This window comes from Berghia stephanieae, chromosome 8 (assembly GCF_034508935.2).
Source record: "Berghia stephanieae isolate SIO BIC M18660-M18661 chromosome 8, UCSD_Bste_1.3, whole genome shotgun sequence".
Taxonomy (NCBI): Eukaryota; Metazoa; Mollusca; class Gastropoda; order Nudibranchia; family Aeolidiidae; genus Berghia; species Berghia stephanieae.
In genome coordinates this window covers 1,857,370-1,879,363 of record NC_088367.1, presented here as the reverse complement: position 1 = coordinate 1,879,363, position 21,994 = coordinate 1,857,370, and the positions used below count along the sequence as shown (strand labels likewise).

Sequence of the window (21,994 nt, the reverse complement as noted above, 5' to 3'; positions counted from 1 at the left end):
TATGCAAAAGGTTATCCAAGAATTTTAGTGTAAAATGGTCAATTCTATAGATAGTATGCGCTTGGCTAAGAAGCTCATAACATTGCCATCCGGAAGTATAACGGACCAACACACAAAACTGTGTGTATCCATGAACGTTTATATGCGGATTAATACAGTTCAGTGAGCATTACTCATAAACGCGGATGACAAAAACAATAACAAAGACCTGAGTGACGTCATCTGCATACTATCTATATCAGGGAATGGGTTTAGTGAGTGAATGATGCCGGCATATCAGTAGAACTTGATAAGTGAATGCTACGTTTGGGAGAGTTTTATGTCCAAGTTAGTGGACAGGATATCGTACTAGTGAATCAACCTTTCGTAATTGGTTTATGGGTGTTTGTGCAGGAAGGTTATCGTGTTTAGTACTAGTTAACTCACTCAACCCTAGAGATTTTTGCTACTTTTCAAAATTGGAAAAAAATGTATTAAAATGAGCATGTACATAGATAGTTTTATCCAACTACCATTAACATGTAAAAACTAAAAACACTAGCTTTGATACCACGCCTATAATTTGTCTCATAAAAAATGTAATAAATAGGCATGGGGTAAAAGTAACCCGGGAAAACTACGGATATAGTCGGTGTTAGGGTTGAATGAGTTAATCAACCTTTCGTAATTGGTTTATGGGTGTTTGTGCAGGAATGTTATCGTGTTGAGTACTAGTTAACTCACTCAACCCTAGAGATTTTTGCTACTTTTCAAAATTGGAAAAAAATGTATTAAAATGAGCATGTACATAGATAGTTTTATCCAACTACCATTAACATGTAAAAAGTAAAAACACTAGCTTTGATACCACGCCTATAATTTGTCTCATAAAAATGTAATAAATAGGCATGGGTAAAAGTAACCGGGGAAAACTACGGATATAGTCGGTGTTAGGGTTGAATGAGTTAATCAACCTTTCGTAATTGGTTTATGGGTGTTTGTGCAGGAATGTTATCGTGTTGAGTACTAGTTAACTCACTCAACCCTAGAGATTTTTGCTACTTTTCAAAATTGGCAAAAAATGTATTAAAATGAGCATGTACATAGCAGGGACGGCGGGTAATAATGGGCAGGGTGGGCAAATACCAGCCTGTTTTTTCAAGTTATATGCTGTATTACCAGGTCCGAAATAATCTAATTTAAATTAGATAATTTCAAAAGTTACTACTTAAACTTGATACTTCGTACTGAAATCAATTTGTGTTTATTTTTGATAGATTGCGAATCACCATGCACCCCGTAATGCATAAACCAGGATACGCTCCTGTTCTTTTTTATCACCGCCCATCCCCCCCCCCCCCCCCCAACCACTCCACTCCGCCAAAATCGTCATCTCATCGTCTCGTCGCCTAACGGCGAACTAACTCCGATTTTTGCAGTCTGGCCTCTCTAGTACTAGGTCGGGCTAATTCAAATGTGCCCACCTTATTAACCAGTGAACACTTAATAGAAATTTTGGCAAACGAACTTTTTCTTATTTATTGCCTTACTTGTGCTGGTACCATTGATGTAATGACGTTGGGAAGGCTCCAGTATTGAATTAAATTTATTAATTTACTAATTTTATATCAATTTAGTATTAATTTGTGTTGTTTTTATATATTTGTTTATCCATTTAAATTATTTCTTTTTTCCTCGTTTTCTTTAGTGCTTCTCAAAACTCATTTATTTAAATTGTTTTCTTATTTGTTTTGTTGTTGTTGTTGTTGTTGTTGTTGTTGTTTTTGGGGGGTTTTGTTTTGTTTTTTTAACAAATTAATTTGTTAGTTCTTTTTTTTAACTCTTAAAGTAATTACCGCTGTATTTTTATTGCCAGACAAAATAATTTTGCAAAACAATGTAATTTTCTATTGTATTCCGTCTAATAAAACAAAACACTTTTATTCAAAAGTCACGACTAAATAAATATATAAAATACAACCGCCATTTTGGTTTTCTCAACAATTGAATTAGTATTCGAGAAATACTCTTCTGAGAAAGGAGAGAGTTGAATTCTAAGTTATAGAGGAAATAAATACGTTTAAAGTAAGGGTGGGCAGATTCCGTACTTGCCCGTCCTGAAGCTAATACATACATAAGATAGTTCGTGATGAAGAGGCGGGAAGCTAGGGGTTGGTTCGGTAAGGAGTAAAGATAACACGTCGTTATTGTGATAGTCTAATGAATGCATGAGGAGAGATTGGTAGCATTATTTTGTCTTAATTGTATTGTGTGAAGTATTGGCGAAAGCCTAAGATTAAATAAACTTTGTTTTTGTTTGTCTTATTTTGACTATGGAACTGATTCTTGTCATAGCAGACCTGCCTACTTGAATTAGGAAAATAAAAATCGTAATTTTCAGGGCTAATAAAATCGTATATATTTTAACTACCCTTTAAAAAAAATCACCGGAATTTTTGTCTGTTTTGATAGATATCAAATTTTTTTAAAACGAGAAAAAATGATTGGAAACGTAATAATGATGGTGATGGTGGTAGTAGTAGTGGTAGCGGTGGTGGTAGTAGTAATGATGGTGGTGGTAGTAATGATGATGGTAATATTATTATTGTTTATTATTATTATTATTATTATTATTATTATTATTATTATTATTATTATTATTATATTATTATTATTATTATTATTAATTATATTATTATTATTATTATTATTATTATTATTATTATTATTATTATTATTACTATTATTATGATTATTATTATTATTATTATTATTATTATCATTATTATTGTTATTGTTATTATTGTTATTATTATTATTGTTATTATTATTATTGTTATTATTATTATTGTTATTATTATTACAGTACTACAATAGCAACAAAAACAATATCAACATCATCATACAATTTCCGTCATCGTCTCCACAACTATCATTCTAACCAACAGCACCACCAAAACCACTACCAAAATTACATCCTCCTCCACCACCACCAACACCGCTACCACTATTCCAACCACTACCACCACCGGCACAATCATTCTAACCACCAAGAGTGCAGTAAAATGATGCAATTTGAGCTCTGAATGAAACTCGTGTCATATTGCTGTTGTTGCTTCTCGGTGAAAACTTTAAGGTTACTACATACTACTGAAAACCAGTAATGTAACAGAATTATTAATCTCGCCGTTGAGGGATTAAAGCATCTCTTTAATTTTTCGAGTGAACGAAATGGACTTGTATTGTCAAGGTGTTGTCGCATTATGTCTCGTCGCTTTATTTTTTTTGTTGTATTCTCTTTCGTGATTCATTTTTGATTACGTTTGGAATAATTAAAATCTACTGGTATTGTCATTTCATTGTGAATGTGATTGTTTGTGGTTGAAATATTATTTTTTAAATGTGAAAAAAAATAATAATAATAAAAAAATTAAAAAAAACATATATATATATATATATATATATATATATATATATATATATATATATATATATAACCGAATCATCTTTGCCCCACCACTGTAAATAGGCTAGAACCGCCACTGGTACATAGATAGTTTTATCCAACTACCATTAACATGTAAAAACTAAAAACACTAGCTTTGATACCACGCCTATAATTTGTCTCATAAAAATGTAATAAATAGGCATGGGGTAAAAGTAACCGGGGAAAACTACGGATATAGTCGGTGTTAGGGTTGAATGAGTTAATCAACCTTTCGTAATTGGTTTATGGGTGTTTGTGCAGGAATGTTATCGTGTTGAGTACTAGTTAACTCACTCAACCCTAGAGATTTTTGCTACTTTTCAAAATTGGAAAAAAATGTATTAAAATGAGCATGTACATAGATAGTTTCATCCAACTACCATTAACATGTAAAAACTAAAAACACTAGCTTTGATACCACGCCTATAATTTGTCTCATAAAAATGTAATAAATAGGCATGGGGTAAAAGTAACCCGGGAAAACTACGGATATAGTCGGTGTTAGGGTTGAATGAGTTAATCAACCTTTCGTAATTGGTTTATGGATGTTTGTGCAGGAAGGTTGTCGTGTTGAGTACTAGTTAATCAACCTTTCGTAATTGGTTTATGGATGTTTGTGCAGGAAGGTTGTCGTGTTGAGTACTAGTTAATCAACCTTTCGTAATTGGTTTATGGGTGTTTGTGCAGGAATGTTGTCGTGTTGAGTACTAGTTAATCAACCTTTCATAATTGGTTTATGGGTGTTTGTGCAGGAAGGTTGTCGTGTTGAGTACTAGTTAATCAACCTTTCGTAATTGGTTTATGGATGTTTGTGCAGAAGAAAAGGGCAATTTATCAAAATAGCATTATATCATAAAGGCGGGGTTTAGCTTTAATATTAAGGGTCTAAGACGTTTCAGGTTGAATATGATTTGCTCTTACTTGTAGGGAGTGGATTTTAGACTGACATGGAACTGTCAAAATTAGTAGGTTTGAAGGAAATGTGGGTACAGTTACAACAGGGGATAAAATAGGGTGTTTCTGATCAAAACGGCATTCTATTCTTCTTCATGATGAACTGCACATTTAACTTTTTGTACTCACCATCATTAAGTGCATTTTTTTGGACTTAGTATTTTTTTTATTGTGTCGAGTGTGTAAGTTGAATTTAATTTAAAGTTTGAATAAAGCCACCATAAAATCATTAGCGTTGACATGTGTGTGTAATTATGCCACAGTATTATTAGTGTAAGTATTGGTGTTATTACCATTGGTGTATATTTTATGGCCATCAATGGTATCATGATATATTTGGGTTTCATAAGCCTTTATATTCACTGTTTTTTATGGATGCCGTCATCAATTTTTATGATTGATTGGCGAAAGCCTAAAAGTAAATCATCATGTGTCTTGTGTATCTCCTACTCCTCCAGACTTGGCGAATGCGACAAAGGGCGATAGCTGTTCGGATGTCGTGACATGCCTGAACGAATCGCAGGAGATGAGAGAGGAGGTGATGGAAACCCTGCAAGAGTACCGTATTGGAGAAATTGATGACCATCTGGACAGTTGGTGCTCTCACCAAACGCATTGCCTGGATGACAACTGTGACAACGGAGACATTGTAGCCTATGTCTCGTTTATCGAACGGGTTCTTGCTAAGATGTGTTCCGAAAGAGAGAGCTTCAGGGACACCAGTTGTTATCAAGGCGATTTCCGTCAGAGAATGATGGGATGCGAAAGGGAAGGAGGAGGTTTGGACTCTAACACTGTTCATGAGTTCAAAATGTGCGTCAATAACGCACTTGGTGAACTTCCAGGCTGTTCTAGAGACAATTTCTTTTTCCGGTTCATTTCCTTTGTAGCAGATTTATTGGTGCAAGTACATCAATAAAGTTGTAATTGAAAATCATGACCCGCGTGCGCTTATAACGGTATTTCGGGCTGGACAAACCCTCTCCCGATCAACTAGAACAAAATTGCCACATTTGTTAAGATCCAATGGACTTTATTAAGTAATAAACAAACAGGAATATAAGATTTTAAAAAGAACAAAATACCAAATACCGAACGTTTCGGGCTCAAAACCCTCCTTCAGTCAAAAGACAAAAAACATTGAAACTATAAGTACATTAGTACAAAAAAAAAACACAACAAAAAAAAAACAAGACAGAGATCGATGTCAGATCTGTATCACAAAGAACAATTTTCTTTTCCATGTTTATTTTGAAGAAAAGTCTTTGTTATCAGGTATAAAGATATCATGCTGTATTTTGTAAGGCTTCTTTTTCTGACCAATGTTATGTAAAGCATGTTCTAGGTTGTTATTAAGCTTGAGTTTTAAAAAAAATGATTTTGTTTTGAGTAGTCATGCTATTTCAGGTTGTACGGAGAGAGTTTAATTCAAAGAATGGAATTTATGGATAGAAATAAAAGACTTGGGTAAAAGTATTCAACCTTTATAATTTGGGACAATGGAAATCATTTCTTAATCTGACAAAAAACTAAACTTTCACACCAAACAAAAGAATGTCTTATATGTGTCCAAAGTGATACTTAGCGGCTAGAAGCTATGGACTGTAAAAAGAAATAAACAAAAAAAATATAACAGTTTTAGAAAAAGGACGGAATACTGGACGACTCGGGATCAAAACCCTTCTTCAGCCAAGAAAAAAAATGAAAACAAGAATATATTACTAAAAACAGATTGCCAATCTGGTTTGGGTTTTTTTTTAATTAACGTATTTGTTTTGTTGTTTTTTTTTGTTTTGTTTTTTGTTATTCTATTGTTTTTTTTGTTTTGTTTTTGTTTTTTTTTGTTTTTGTTTGTTTTTTTGGGGGTTTTTTTTGGTTTTTTTGTTTGTTTGTTTTTTTTTGTCGTTGGCTGATGAAGAGTCATATTCCAAGACTCGGGCTAACTCACTCGATTTTTAGTATAGATTCCAAAATAAAATATAACATTTTGTCTTTTATTTGCACGCACACAATATTTAGATTTTTGGTTTGTTCTTTTTTTTACGAATGAAATAATAAAAAGAGGAGAAAATAAAACTTTAGAACTGATTTTGGAAAGTTTCCTTTAAGTTATTTCTCATGATTGTTGCGTGATGTTGTTACATTGTGTTTGAGTTATAACGTTTTGTTCATTAAAAACGTGAGCGTGTATATAAGAAATATCCACTTTAGTAGTCAAAACGCCTTGCAATGGGTCCTTACAAAGGAAACCGCTTCACTTAACGTGTCGGACAGGGTATGATGCATATAGATAGTTCGAAGATGACGTCATTCAGGTCTATGTTATTGTTTTTTTGCCATCCGCGTTTATGAGTAAAGCTCACTAGACTGTATTAACCCGACTATGAACGTACATGGATACACACAGTTTTGTGTGTTGGTCCGTTAAACTTCCGGATGGCAATGTTATGAGCTTCTTAGCCAAGCGCATACTATCTATAGATAGTTCGAAGATGACGTGAAAATGCCAGAGAAAAAAAATCGCGAGTTGTATTCAATAGTTCAACCAATGGGAACACTTGTTTCCATGAGCACTACTAACGACAACTCACTAGTATAGATAGTTCGAAGATGACGTCTCTCAGGTCTATGTTATCGTTTTTTGCCATCCGCGTTTATGAGTAATGCTCACTGAACTGTATTAACCTGACTATAAACGTTCATATATAGACACACAGTTTTGTGTGTTGGTCCGTTATACTTTCGGATGGAAATGTCATGAGCTTCTTAGCCAAGCGCATACTATCTATAAGACATTATAAGACATTCGGGTATAATACAATCTCGCATGAGAATATCATGGGAAGTAACTCATATCTAATATAGTTAGTTCAATAAAACTGAGTTGTTTCTCTTGTATTGTAATCGAGCAAGAACTAGTGCAGGTGATTTTGTGTCATGTCTCCGAGTTCTCAGTGCAGAACACGTGACGTGATACTGACCAAAAAATGACGTCACAGAAGTAGACAATGAACACCAAACGAAAGTAAAAATCGAGTAATTTAACAGTGCTCAATGAAACAATATTTAGGACGGACCATGACGCCTGTTAGGCGATATTACAATTTGTTTTCGGACAGACACAACGCTGTTGTCGGTCAGGTGCTCGTTTTACACCTGAGTACGGTGAGAGAATGTTTGTAAAAAGCCTTTTCCAAGGACTCAACTATGCGCCGAAAGAGGCTCGAACCCAGGACCTTCCGATCCGAAAGCTTGTAGTGTCAAAGCACATGACCGCATAACCGCTTATTCTATTGGTTGAGCTATTGATTACAACTCACAATTAACTTTCTCCCGTTTCTCCGGGGTTTTTTTGTTTGTTTGTTTGTTTCTATGAGCTCTACTAACGACAACTCACCAGGCGGTGCAAAAACCAGATAATGAAGTCCTTTTGGGTTCCAGTGTCAGGCTATATGTTAACGATGGCTACGCGAGAACCCTCAAGGACTGGCAATTTGACGTCATTTTTTAGGTTTTGCAGCGTCTAGTGAGTTGTCGTTAGTAGAGCTCAAGGAAACAACTGATCCCATTGGTTGAACTATTGAATACAACTCACGATTTGTTTTTTGGTTGTTTTTTTTTTTTTTTTGTGGCCAAAGACTTGTCTTTTGACGTCATTTTTTGGTCAGTGCCAGGCTATAACTTAACGATGTTTGGTTTTGTTTTTGTTTTTTTGTTTGTTTTTTTTTTGTCGTTTTGTTGTTGTTTTTTTTTGTGACGATGTTTTTGGAGCTCGTGTCAAGCTAAATAAAAAAATTAAATATAATTAGTAAAAGTATTGGTGTGGACAGTGATGACCTACAGCGCTCAAGGATGGACAGTCAAGAACAAAGACGTGAAACGTATAAACTTTGCTGAAATGTGGTTTACAGAAGGATGATGAGGATAAGCTGGAGAGAGAGAGAGAGAGAGAGAGAGAGAGAGAGAGAGAGAGAGAGAGAGAGAGAGAGAGAGAAGAACAAATAACAGCATACTGGATGAGCTGGAAGTCATGCCAGAACTACTAAATGTAATCAAAAGGAGAAAACTCAGTTGTTGTTGTTTTTTTGTCACAAAAACCGAAGCCCATGCACCCTAAGAAAACAATGGTGAGTTGCATCCAATAGTTCAACCAATGGGACCACTTGTTTCCATGAGCTCTACTAACGACAACTCACTAGGCAGTGCAAAAACCAAATAATGAAGTCCTTTTGGCTTTTGGGTTCCAGTGCCAGGCAATATGTTAACGATGGCGACGCTAGAACTAGAACCCTCAAGGACTGGCAGTTTTACGTCATTTTTTAGGTTTTGCAGCGTCTAGTGAGTTGTTAGTAGAGCTCAAGGAAACAACTGATCCCATTGGTTGAACTATTGAATACAACTCACGATTTGCTTTTTTGTTTGTTTGTTTTTTTTGTGGCCAAAAACTTGTCTTTTGACGTCATTTTTTGGTCAGTGTCAGGCTATAGATAGTTCGAAGATGACGTCACTCGGGCCTTTGTTATTGTTTTTGCCATCCGCGTTTGTGAGTTGTTCTCACTAAACTGTATTAACCAGACTATAAAAGTTCATGGTTACACAGAGTTTGTGTGTTGGTCCGTTATACTTCCGGATGGCAATGTTGTGAACTCCTTGGCCAAGCGCATTCTATCTATAACTTAACGATGGCTACGTCCGGGTCTACCGTCATTATTTTGATTTTGATTAATACTTTCAGTTTATCGAGAATTCGTTTATTATTGAAAGTTTGTAAACATTACAAGGAGTCGGTCAACAAAACTATATATATATATATATATATATATATATATATATATATATAATAGATAGATAGATAGATAGATAGATAGATAGATAGATAGATAGATAGATAGATAGATAGATAGATAGATAGATAGATAGATAGATAGATAGATAGATAGATAGATAGATAGATAGAAAGATAAAAGATTAAGGAAATTAAAATTGTCTTCGGTTTATCTTCTTTTCTTCATTTTTAAATATTTGTGTTGTTATGTTTTTGTTTGATTTTTTGTTTGTTTTGTGTTGTTTAAATGTGTCTGAGTTAGTTTTGTTTTTTTAATTTGTTTTGTTTTGTTTTTGAGGGGGGGGGTGTCATTATTAATTTAAGATGGGGGGGGGGGGGGGGGGTAGTATTTTTCTATTGTTCTGTCCGAAAAAAAATGGTATTATCGCCTCACAGGGGTCATGTCATGTCCTCCGTGTTAAATGTTGCTGTTGACCAGAGATCCCATGTAAAGCGCTTTGCGCACGTTTTGTGGATATTGCGCTTTATTAATGCTCAAGCTAAATATATCATTTGATCGTTTCTGAATGAGGGAGATTTTTTTTCATGTATTTATTTAATTATTTATTTATTCATTTAATTAGTTTTTACTTTTTTGTTGTCTATGATTATTTGCTCTATTTCGGAGTGAGATATTCATTTCCTGATTCTGAGCGATATTTTGAGTTTCTTAGCCATGCGCACAGCATCTATAGATAGTATGCGCTTAGCTCAGAAGCTCATAACATTGCCATCCGGAAGTATAACGGACCAACACACAAAGCTGTGTGTATCCATGAACGTTTATAGTCGGGTTAAAACAGTTCAGTGAGCATTACTCATAAACGCGGATGGCAAAAAACAATAACAAAGACCTGAGTGACGTCATCTTCGAACTATCTATAGATAGAATGAAGTTGAAGTCACTCTGAAGTCTACACATACGATTTACGCACCATTTTTTTTAAATTTGATGTCATCAGATAATAATAATAATAATAATGAATGAATTTATATAGCGCCTAGATCCACAATGTGCTCAGAGGCGCTTTACAATGCAAATAAAACACAACAATAAATTGATAATTTAAGCATAAAATCAAGCATTAATCAATTTGTAATTTAATTACCACACACTGTGCTACAAGATGAAAATTTAGGATATCTATAACACGTAGGCCAAATAGAAATGTTAAACATCAAATGATTTCCTAAAGAGATGTGTTTTGAGTTTCTTTTTAAAGTTTTCAAAAGTTGGACATTTTTTGAGGGATGAAGGCAGATGTCTGATCTGTCCAAAATATAACACTTTGCCTTGCTCTTTCTTGAACTGAGTGGAGGCAGTTGGTCACCACACGAGAGAACACGGATGGACATTTACGGAGCCATAAAACAAATTGCACGCTAGTACACAAACGGAAGTATACGTACACGAACGAATGGTCCTTATTACGAACACAAGAAGGATCAGAATAAGCCATACATTCTTTCGTTCGATACACGCACGTACACGAACATTTGGTGTGAACATACGGTAAGTCTCCCGGATCGGCAGCTTGTATGGTCGGCTATCATTCTGCCTATTCTGAAATGTCACAAACTAGGATAAAACCTTTCAAAAATGTTGGCTTTAGTCCCGGGGTTGAATCTTCAATCTTCAATGGCTTGTATTTGCAAATGACCCCACGGGCTCATCACTGCAAATGTCCAGTAACAGACCAATCAAAACAGGGAACAGTTACAGATTATTTTGACGAGCGAGTCTTTGGATAAGACAAAATCAACATATCCAACCACACGTCTCTTGTGTGATTTAGTGCCTAGGGTTAGTCAGGGATATAGTAAAAGTGTTAGTTCAAAAGGTACGCCTAACGTTTACTTGAACTGTGTGAAAGGGAAGTTTGATTCCAAATGGTTTATATGGGGAGTAAATAATGCAATGGGAAGTGCAGTGAGTATAGGCAAATTAATACACCCTGCTACTAACATAATGATGCCATCTAATGATTCAGTATTACGGAACCTATACATTATTAGTGCTCTCAACGGCTTATTTTATACACACCAAGGATTTAGGAACCAAAAGAGTTGAGAGTTTGACGTCACGACTTTTCTTTCCTATTATCTACTTAAACGAGAAAAACGAATTTGTTTTTAATAAAAGATGCATGTAATCAGACGCCCATAATCTATAAATGAATAAATGAATATTGAATAATATATGAAAGAATAGAATAACTTCTCTCACCGTGGCCATGAAGAGCTGTGAAAACCAGCAGGATTCCAAACGCTAAAGGCATCTGCATCTTGGTAGCTTCTTTTCTTTCTTGTCTCCGATAAAAGGATCTCTACAAACAGGAGAGTAGACGAAATCTTTCTGCCAGGGAATCGTTTGTATCAATAGAGACACGTCACTTCTACTTATACCATTCAGTCATGGCGATATGATGACTCGAGCTGTATCCAACTCTTGAAAAAACAAGCATTAAAAATTTTTGGGTAGAAAACGGGTCCTTCAAAAATCAATAGATTAAAATAACCCTCATCTTGGCGAAAGCTCTCATACCTGGGGCTTCGCGAAGTCCCAGGTTTGAGTGCATTTGCCAAATGAGGGTCATTCTAATCGATCGATATTTTGTAGGAGACTTTTTAGGGCCAAAAACTTAAAATACGTGTTTTGTTCATAGTAGGGCAAAGATGTATTGTCGAACCATCAATAACAAAATGAAACTTGAAATGTCAGACGAAATGTATCCAGATGGCATTACATTTCAAATTGAACATCATTGCATTTAACGTAATGCTCACCAATGAATGCAACCTAACATTTAAGTTAACAATCCCAATTAGTACATTCGTCCCCATCAGCAATACAATTACCCTCACTATCTACACCTGCTGCCCCGTCCCACAAGCATCACCTATACCAGAACCCCCAATACTACCATTACAAGCACCAATTTTACTCTCATTATTATTATCATCATTATCATCATCATCATCATCATCATCATCATCATCATCATCATCATCATCATCATCATCATCATCATCATCATCATCATCATCATCATCATCATCATCATCATCAGCAGCAGCAGCATGATAATTGCCATAGTCTTCGTCGTCGTCGTCGTCGTCATCATCATTCGACAGATTGCGCATCGGGGCTCTAACGGGGCCGATTAGATAGACGACGATTGGGATTGTTTGGAAGCTTTAACCCTTTGCCCACTAGTCATTATGACATCCGAAATGCTATCGCCTTCTACATCTACGCCAGAACAGAAATAGAGGGTGGAGCCTACCATGATATAACATTTTATGGAGCCCTAATTTCGTCATATCAGTGCTGTCCACTGACAGGTGGGTGGGTATCGCTTTCCAGAACTTGTGTCCTTATATGAAATTCTGAGTTTTTGACCAATCAACGATTGCTCTTTTGATAGCTCGCTTGTCAAAATGAGTCAGCTCAACCCTTGATTTATGTAAAGGCATCACAGGCGGTATATGTTGTGTAACTTCAAAGACCACGGTTGACCGAAAGCGATGAATGGAAGCCCTACTGTGGCGTGGAGAACGAGGTCTTGTATGTATAGTTACGTCATATCTCAACGCTCGTGAATTCTTAGTACGGCTGGACTCACAATCAAAACACGAAATATGTGTTTTAAACTCTTGAATCAATCGAGTTACATCAGTGCGTTCGTCTCATTGAGAAATGAAAAACGATATATAAATCAAGAACATCGACCGGAAAACAAGGAAATTATCATAAAATTATAAAATTTGAGAAAGCTGTTTTCAAAATCAAATCTATTACAAAAAAGGTTATTTCTAGACCGATTTTTATGAGACAAAGACAATTTTTCTCCAATTTTCAAGCTGATTCCAACAATGAGGTTTTCAAATTTATCGCGATAAGATTATTTGTCATTATTTTTTTTAATACCCAATTGACTGCTCAGGAAATGAATACGTAATCCTTGGCGGCTAGCGAGTACCTAGCGAGTTAAATTTTGCTTACCCTTTCCCACGTAGACGCACGCACACACACACACACACACACACACACACACACACACACAGACTTATCGTCGTCTAGCATCCTATCGTTCGGCTCGACGATTAAAAGGGGTTCGTATCATCGCTAAAATAATTACAAAATACATATATTTAAAATATATTTATGGTAATGTGAATTAAATATTTTAATGCTCTAATATATCAAGAATGATCATTATTATGATTTATTACGGTGTGAATTGAATTAGACCTTTAAAACTGAAGTTTAATCTGACACCCTACTCGCTGTTATCATTCGAGTCTAAGTTGTAATAAGGCAACTTTGGCCAGAAGTGAAAGACATACATTGTGTGTTCAGTCTGTGTGTGTGTGTGTGTGTGTGTGTGTGTGTGTGTGTGTGCGTCTGCGTGGGAAAGGGTAAGCAAAATTTAACACCTACTCGCTAGCCGCCAAGGATTACGTATTCATTTCCTGAGCAGTCAATTGGGTATTTTAAAAAATAATGACAAATAATCTTATCGCGATAAATTTGAAAACCTCATTGTTGGAATCAGCTTGAAAAGTGGAGAAAAATTGTCTTTGTCTCATAAAAATCGGTCGAGAAATAACCTTTTTTGTAATATATTTGATTTTGAAAATAGCTTTCTCAAATTTTATAATTTTATGATAATTTCCTTATTTTCCGGTCGATGTTCTTGATTTATATATCGTTTTTCATTTCTCAATGAGACGAACGCACTGGTGTAATTCGATTGATTCAAGAGTTTAAAACACAGATTTCGAGTTTTGATTGTGAGTCCAGCCGTACTAAGAATTCACGAGCGTTGAGATATGACGTAACTATACATACAAGACCTCGTTCTCCACGCCACAGTAGGGCTTCCATTCATCGCTTTCGGTCAACCGTGGTCTTTGAAGTTACACAACATATACCGCATGTGATGCCTTTACATAAATCAAGGGCTGAGCTGACTCATGTTGACAAGCGAGCTATCAAAAGAGCAATCCGTTGATTGGTCAAAAACTCAGGATTTCATATAAGGACATAAGTTCTTGAAAGCGATATCCACCCACCTGTCAGTGGACAGAACTGATATGATGAAATTAGGGATCCATAAAATGTTATATCATGGTAGGCTCCACCCTCTATTTCTATTCTGGCGTAGATGTAGAAGGCGATAGCATTTCGGATGTCATAATGACTAGTGGGCAAAGGGTTAAAGCTTCCAAACAATCCCAATCGTCGTCTATCTCTAACGGGACCCGTTGGCGCAAACTCAGTATTCTCACAAATTGCACCGTGAATGTATTAATTTTCACTTGTTGAAAGATGCAACGAATTGAAAAGGGTCTTAAAACATTCACTGACGAAGACGTCTTATCTGCCGAGAAAAGAATAAAAAGAATCAAGAATTTTTTTTAAAAAACAAAATGATAAATAAGTAAATAAATAACAAGACTGATATCATGTTTCCATACCGTATCAGCCGACAAGCCGTGCTAAATACTTTTCCTCAATTTGTCTGGATTTTTAAGTGGTGTATTCACGTTTTTGTTGTTTTTGCTGTTGGCTGAAGAAGGGTTTTGAGTCCGAAACGTTCCGTATTCGGTATCTTGTTCTGTTTCAAATACGTTTAGCTTGTCTGCTACATTTGTTGTTGTTTTCTCTATTAGGTCATTAAGATGCGCGTTTCTGAGGTCTTTGATAAAGTCATCACGACATATTGACTTGGATTTTTGGTACTTAATTATTTGTTTGTGTGTTTGTTGTTTTTTGTTTTTTGTTTTTTTTTTTGTTTTGTTTATAGGACGGTTTCGATGGTGAGAGGTAAAAAAGGACAGTGTTGTGATCTGAAAAATCATTTTGAATTACAGATATTTTTTTTGATATATTCATCAGAATTCCTATGTATAACGAGGTCAATAATATGTCCTTTTTCATGGGACGGAGTTAGATTTAGGGATTTGATTACATTATTCAGAGAATTAGTTGTCGCGTTCTTCATCTCGTCCATGTGAATATTAAAATCACCAACAACAACCAGATTTCCAGAAACCTATGTTCCTGACATCCCATAATGGGCAGGGGGACCATACTGTGCCTTCTATCCCCTATGTCTGTTTTCCAAAATGCTTTCTGTCTTTGTCTTGAAAATAGAATACTTGGTTTTGTCCTGGCCCTGGACTGAGTCCTAGGTGGGAGGGAAACAATCAAATGCAAAGTAATTGTTTTGGAAGATGATATTTTTTCCCTTGTAAATCATCTCTCTGTAATGTATTATTGTTATTTTTAATGTATAATGTAAGCATTTGAGTGTATTCCTCTTTGTTGGATTGTGTGCTTGTGTCCGGATGAGACATAGGTGATCTCAAACTAAGTACATTGGTGGTATGCTCTTGGAATCTACATCTGATCCCTATATGTTCCCAGTTGCCCTTTGTCTTACTTTCTCTTGGATGCTTTAATTGTAATTCTAGAACTTTTCACTATCCCATTTTCTTCCTTTTTACTGACGCTGATATAACCTAAATGTGTTGCAAGTGCCGTAAAACCCTTAACAACAAAAACAGAGAGCAGTGCTTTGTTGCTGATGAACGTTTCAAAGTCATGTAAAAAATCACTATGTTTGGATGATGGTGGCTTGTACAAAGTGATTATATTGAAATGAATGTTTTCATAAAGTAATTTAATATGAAGAGACTCAAAATAGTTAAAAGATTAATTTTCCACGTGAGTAGAATTCAAAATACTCTTATGAATAACTAAAAATGCCACCGCTCCGCTGTTTTTCTTGTGTCAACCTTAAGAAAAGAAAACCCGGTTGGGACGAGTTCATTTAGCACAACGAATGAATGGGAGCGATCTCAATTCATGTTTTCGTCCAATCAAGTCATCAATCACATGATTTGTTGCTGTCCGACGATTGGATATTTCTTCAGAAATGTAAACGTGCTGCTTTGTTTATGAAAGTTGTAAACATACCCATGTGTCAAGCTGAACAAAATGACCAATTGTGATGTAAGATATTTCAAAAACTGTGAATACTTTTCACTATGTGGGTCATTTTGAGCACATATTCCAATGTGACCAATGACCTCAAGCACATGGAAATGTAATATAGATCATGCCCGTTATTTGTATTCAACCAGCTCTCTATGCTGTAATGAATAAAGCGTCGATTTCGTTTTCAATAGGATTCAATAGTCCTAACGTCACTTCCTTCCTAATGACGCATGGTAACTTAGTAACACTGGCTTTAAACTATCGGAACAATGGCGGACGCCCGTATGAAATATTTCTCCGGCGAGCATAAAAGCGTATCCAGAGGGAAAATAAAAACATTATAAATCTGATCATGTTTTGACTTTTACACCTTCTGATCACAAGACATGAAAAGTTCTAGCCAGCATGAAGCATAAAAAGCACCGATTTTCTTTGTTTAGAACCACGATGGCCGCCATTGTTGGGCGACGTGACATCAGACTACTGAATCCAATTATGTGGTCTTGTATCAGACTTGTTTTGTTACACACCGATCGAGCATTTAAAACTGGCATTTTAAGACACGTCTGGGATTGAATGATCATGGGTTGTTTGTATAGACACGGCAATGGTTTGACCTTCTCACCGTCACTATTGTTTTTATAAGAGGCATTGGCAAATTTAACTCACTCAATCCTAGAGATTTTTCCTACTTTTCAAAATTGAAAAAAAAAAATGTATTAAAAATGAGCATGTACAAAGATAGTTTTATTCAACCACCATTAACATGTCAAATCAAAAACAGAAAAAACATAAGCGTAGATACCACGCCTATAAATTGTCTCAGAAAAATGTTTTAATAGGCATGGGGTAAAATTAACCCGGGTAAACTACGGATATATATAGAACGAAGATGACGTCACTCAGGCCTTTGTTATTGTTTTTGCCATCCGCGTTTGTGAGTTGTTCTCACTGAACTGTATTAACCAGACTATAAACGTTCATGGATACACACCGTTTTGTGTGCTGGTCCGTTATACTTCAGGATGGCAATGTTATGAGCTTCTTAGCCAAGCGCATACTATCTATAGTCGGTTTTTGAGTTGAGTGAGTTAAAAACATCTGTCAGTGTGGATGGTGGTCTCACTGACTTATTGTGTTGTGGTGGTTGACGGCCTAGTTGAGCACTAATCACTTTTAGTTTTCTTTGTCCACCTCGTCGACCACGTCTATTTGTTTTAAAAATAGATGCGTTATTTACAAATGGGACCCTGAACATATTATAAAGTATAGATAAAATGACAAATGTTGTAGAATCCCTTTTTAAATTCGAGTTTATAAAAGCTTGACTGTTAAAAATCTTCTTAAACAATTTAAAAAGTGCACGGTGTTATGACAATTATCACAGAATAACATCCAATTTAGAAAGTAGAATTAATCCAGCAGAAATAACCACAGCTCGTTTTAACACAGCTGCCTGCTAGGCGCGCAACACACAAGAGGGAGTGAACCCGGGACTATGGGATTTTGACACAATTAATTTTGGGTCAACCCGGGAGTATGGGAGGTTGACACCAATGGAGAGTGATCCCGAGACTACCCGAGGTTGACACCATTGGGAAGTGAACCTGGGACTGTGGGAGGTGGACATCAGTGGGGATTGAACCCAGGACTAGGAGAGGTGGGCACCAGTGAGGAGTGAACCAGAGACTATGGGAGGCGGGTACCAGTGAGGAATAAACCGGAACACACACCAATTGGTGAACACTGGTGGGGAGCGAACCTGGGACTATAATAGAACCAATATAGTATAAACCGGGGGAATTGATATATGGACACCAGTGAAAAATAATCCTTAGACTACTCAGATGGGCACCAATGGGGAGTGAGCGTCCTTAGACTATCCCAGATGGGCACCAGTGGAGAATGAGCGTCCTTAGACTATCACAGATGGGCGCCAATGGGGAGTGAGCGTCCTTAGATTATCTCAAAATGCAACCAGTGGAGAGTGAGCGTCCTTAGACTATCTCAGATGGGCACCAGTGGGGAGTGAGCGTCCTTAGGCTATCTCAGATGGGTGTCAGTGGAGAGTGAGCGTCCTTAGACTATCACAGATGGGCACCAGTGGGGAGGAGCGTCCTTAGGCTATCTCAGATGGGCACCAGTGGGGAGTGAGCGTCCTTAGACTATCTCAGATGGGCACCAGTGGGGAGGAGCGTCCTTAGGCTATCTCAGATGGGCACCAGTGGGGAGGAGCGTCCTTTGACTATCTCAGATGGGCACCAGTGGAGAGTGAGCGTCCTTAGACTATCTCAGATGGGCACCAATGGGGAGTGAGCGTCCATAGACTATCTCAGATGGGCACCAGTGGGGAGGAGCGTCCTTAGACTATCACAGATGGGTGTCAGTGGGGAGTGAGCGTCCTTAGATTATCTCAGATGGGCACCTGTGGGGAGTGAGCGTCCTTAGACTATCTCAGATGGGCACCAATGGGGAGTGAGCGTCCTCAGACTATCTCAGATGGGCACCAATGGGGAGTGAGCGTCCTTAGACTATCTCAGATGGGCACCAGTGGAGAGTGAGCGTCCTTAGACTATCTCAGATGGGCACCAGCGGGGAGGGAGCGTCCTTAGACTATCTCAGATGGGCACCAGTGGGGAGTGAGCGTCCTTAGACTATCTCAGATGGGAACATGTGGGGAGGAGCGTCCTTAGACTATCTCAGATGGGCACCAGTGGAGAGTGAGCGCAAGAATATGAAAGTGGATGACGAAGAATACAGGATGTAGATATATTGTCCTAGGTTCACTCCTCACTGGTGTCCACTCTAGTTCGTCTCGGGTTCTCTCTCCTCTGGGTGTACTCTCCCTTACCTATGGGTTCACTCCCCAGTAATGTCCACATCTCACAGTTCTAAGTTTACTCTCCCACTTGTGTCCACCTCTCCTAGTCCCGGGTTCAATCCCTATTGGTGTCCATCTCCCGCATTCTCAGGTTCAGTTTCCAAGTATGTCCACCTCCCATACTCCCGGGTTCACTCCCTACTGGTACCCACCTCCTATAATCCCATGTTCGCCCCCCCCCCCCCCACTGATATCAACCTCCCAAGTCCCGGGTTCACTCCCCAAGTGTGGCCACCTCCCATACTCCCGGCTTCACTCCCTACTGGTATCCACTTCCCATAGTCCCAGGTTTACTCCTCATTCGTGTCAACTTCCCATAGTCCCAGGTTTACTCCCCACTTGTGTCCACCGCCCCTAGTCCCGGGTTCAATCCCCACTGGTGTCCAGCTCCCATAGTCTCTGGGTCAATTCCCACTTCAGTGAATTCCGGTAGATTTCGGTGGATTTCGGTAGATTTCGGTGGATTTCGGTAGATTTTGGTGGATTTCGGTAGATTTTGGTGGATTTCGGTAGATTTCGGTGGATTTCCGTATTCAGCAGTACCGCATGCTTCCTCAAACGCGATTTCCTCAAGTACACGGTTTGCCCGAATACACGGTTTCTTCGAATACACGTTTTTTTCTTCGATACACGATTTCCCCGAATGCACGGTTTCCCCTAATACACGGTTTCTTCGAATACACGGTTTGCCCGAATACACGGTTTCCTCGAATACACGGTTTGCCCGAATACACGGTTTCTTCGAATACACGTTTTTTTCTTCGATACACGATTTCCCCGAATGCACGGTTTCCCCTAATACACGGTTTCTTCGAATACACGGTTTGCCCGAATACACGGTTTCCTCGAATACACGGTTTTCCCGAATACACAACATTGCCATCCGGAAATATTATGGTCCAACACAAAACTAGGTGTAACATTTACCGCTTATAGATAGAACGAAGTTGACGTCACTCAGGTCTTTGTTATAGTTGGGTTTTTTTTCTTTGCCATCCACATAATTTACGAGTAATTCTCACTAAACTGTATGAACCAGACTATAAACGGTAACAACGCGACTAACAATATATTAATAACGTATTGAACAATTTAAAACATCACCCTTCGAATAAATAAGAACGACAATCCAACGGTCGTTTTTAAATGTGGGCAGTAAACTAATCATCATACCGACATGAGTTTTACACAGTGTCAGATTAGAATATCAAGGGAAGGAACTCATATTGGAGTAACATAGGAGTTCAAAAACTGAGTTGTTTCTCTTGTATTTTTAATTCAGAAAAGTGAGTGGAGCAGGCACTTATGTTGGTAACAACAAGATATGAAGTGAGTAGAAAAGTGCCAGAAGACAATAGAGAATAAAAATTTTTATTCTCTATTGTCTTCTGGCACTTTTCTACTCACTTCATATCTTGTTGTTACCAACATAAGTGCCTGCTCCACTCACTTTTCTGAATTAAAAATTCACCCCATACACCGGAGCATACTCAATGTCTCAATCGTTTCTATGTTATATGTTTGTGTTGAGAATATTGGCTGTTAAGCTTAACTGCTGGTCAAAATACTTCGCGATGGTGGTGGGCGAACGAATCGGCGGTCCCAGAAGTGGGTGAGAGAGGGATCTAGAAATGACTTGGGTTTGAAACGAATATTTTTGTGTTCGTGGATAGCTCACACGGTAGAGCCACGCTCTCACCTGCCAGGCGGAGTTGTCGTACCAATAAGGTCGCAGGTTCAAACCCCACCACCGCCGCGAAAAATTTTTATTCTCTATTGTCTTCTGGCACTTTTCTACTCACTTCATATCTTGTTGTTACCAACATAAGTGCCTGCTCCACTCACTTTTCTGAATTAAAAATTCACCCCATACACCGGAGCATACTCAATGTCTCAATCGTTTCTATGTTATATGTTTGTGTTGAGAATATTGGCTGTTAAGCTTAACTGCTGGTCAAAATACTTCGCGATGGTGGTGGGCGAACGAATCGGCGGTCCCAGAAGTGGGTGAGAGAGGGATCTAGAAATGACTTGGGTTTGAAACGAATATTTTTGTGTTCGTGGATAGCTCACACGGTAGAGCCACGCTCTCACCTGCCAGGCGGAGTTGTCGTACCAATAAGGTCGCAGGTTCAAACCCCACCACCGCCGCGAAAAATTTTTATTCTCTATTGTCTTCTGGCACTTTTCTACTCACTTCATATCTTGTTGTTACCAACATAAGTGCCTGCTCCACTCACTTTTCTGAATTAAAAATTCACCCCATACACCGGAGCATACTCAATGTCTCAATCGTTTCTATGTTATATGTTTGTGTTGAGAATATTGGCTGTTAAGCTTAACTGCTGGTCAAAATACTTCGCGATGGTGGTGGGCGAACGAATCGGCGGTCCCAGAAGTGGGTGAGAGAGGGATCTAGAAATGACTTGGGTTTGAAACGAATATTTTTGTGTTCGTGGATAGCTCACACGGTAGAGCCACGCTCTCACCTGCCAGGCGGAGTTGTCGTACCAATAAGGTCGCAGGTTCAAACCCCACCACCGCCGCGAAAAATTTTTATTCTCTATTGTCTTCTGGCACTTTTCTACTCACTTCATATCTTGTTCTCTTGTATTGTAATCTAGCAAGAACCAGTCAGTGTCTCGGGAGTATATTTTGTATATGAAATTAGAATTGTCTTCGGTTTATCTTCTTTCTTTTTTTCATTTTTACATATTTGTTTTGTTTGCTTTGATTTGATTGTTTTGTTTGTTTTGTTGTGTTTTTGCTTGATTTTTTTGATTTTTTTTTTTTTTTGTATGTGTTGTTTGGTTTCTAGGTTTGTTTTTTGTTGGGTTTTTTATTTTATTTTGGGTTTTT

The 21,994-nt window shown here is 37.6% G+C and overlaps 1 protein-coding gene across 1 annotated transcript in view; it reads left to right on the top strand.

Annotated features, from left to right (window-relative positions):
- Positions 1 to 6,508, top strand: part of LOC144978008 (uncharacterized) — a 20,805-nt gene extending 14,297 nt beyond the window's left edge. The window contains exon 5 of the mRNA XM_078923432.1: positions 4,879 to 6,508. Within this exon, the coding sequence (XP_078779558.1) occupies positions 4,879 to 5,339 (461 nt within the window). The 3' untranslated portion in view covers positions 5,340 to 6,508. The remainder of the gene's footprint in view (positions 1 to 4,878) is intronic.
- The last annotated feature ends 15,486 nt before the right edge of the window (positions 6,509 to 21,994 follow it).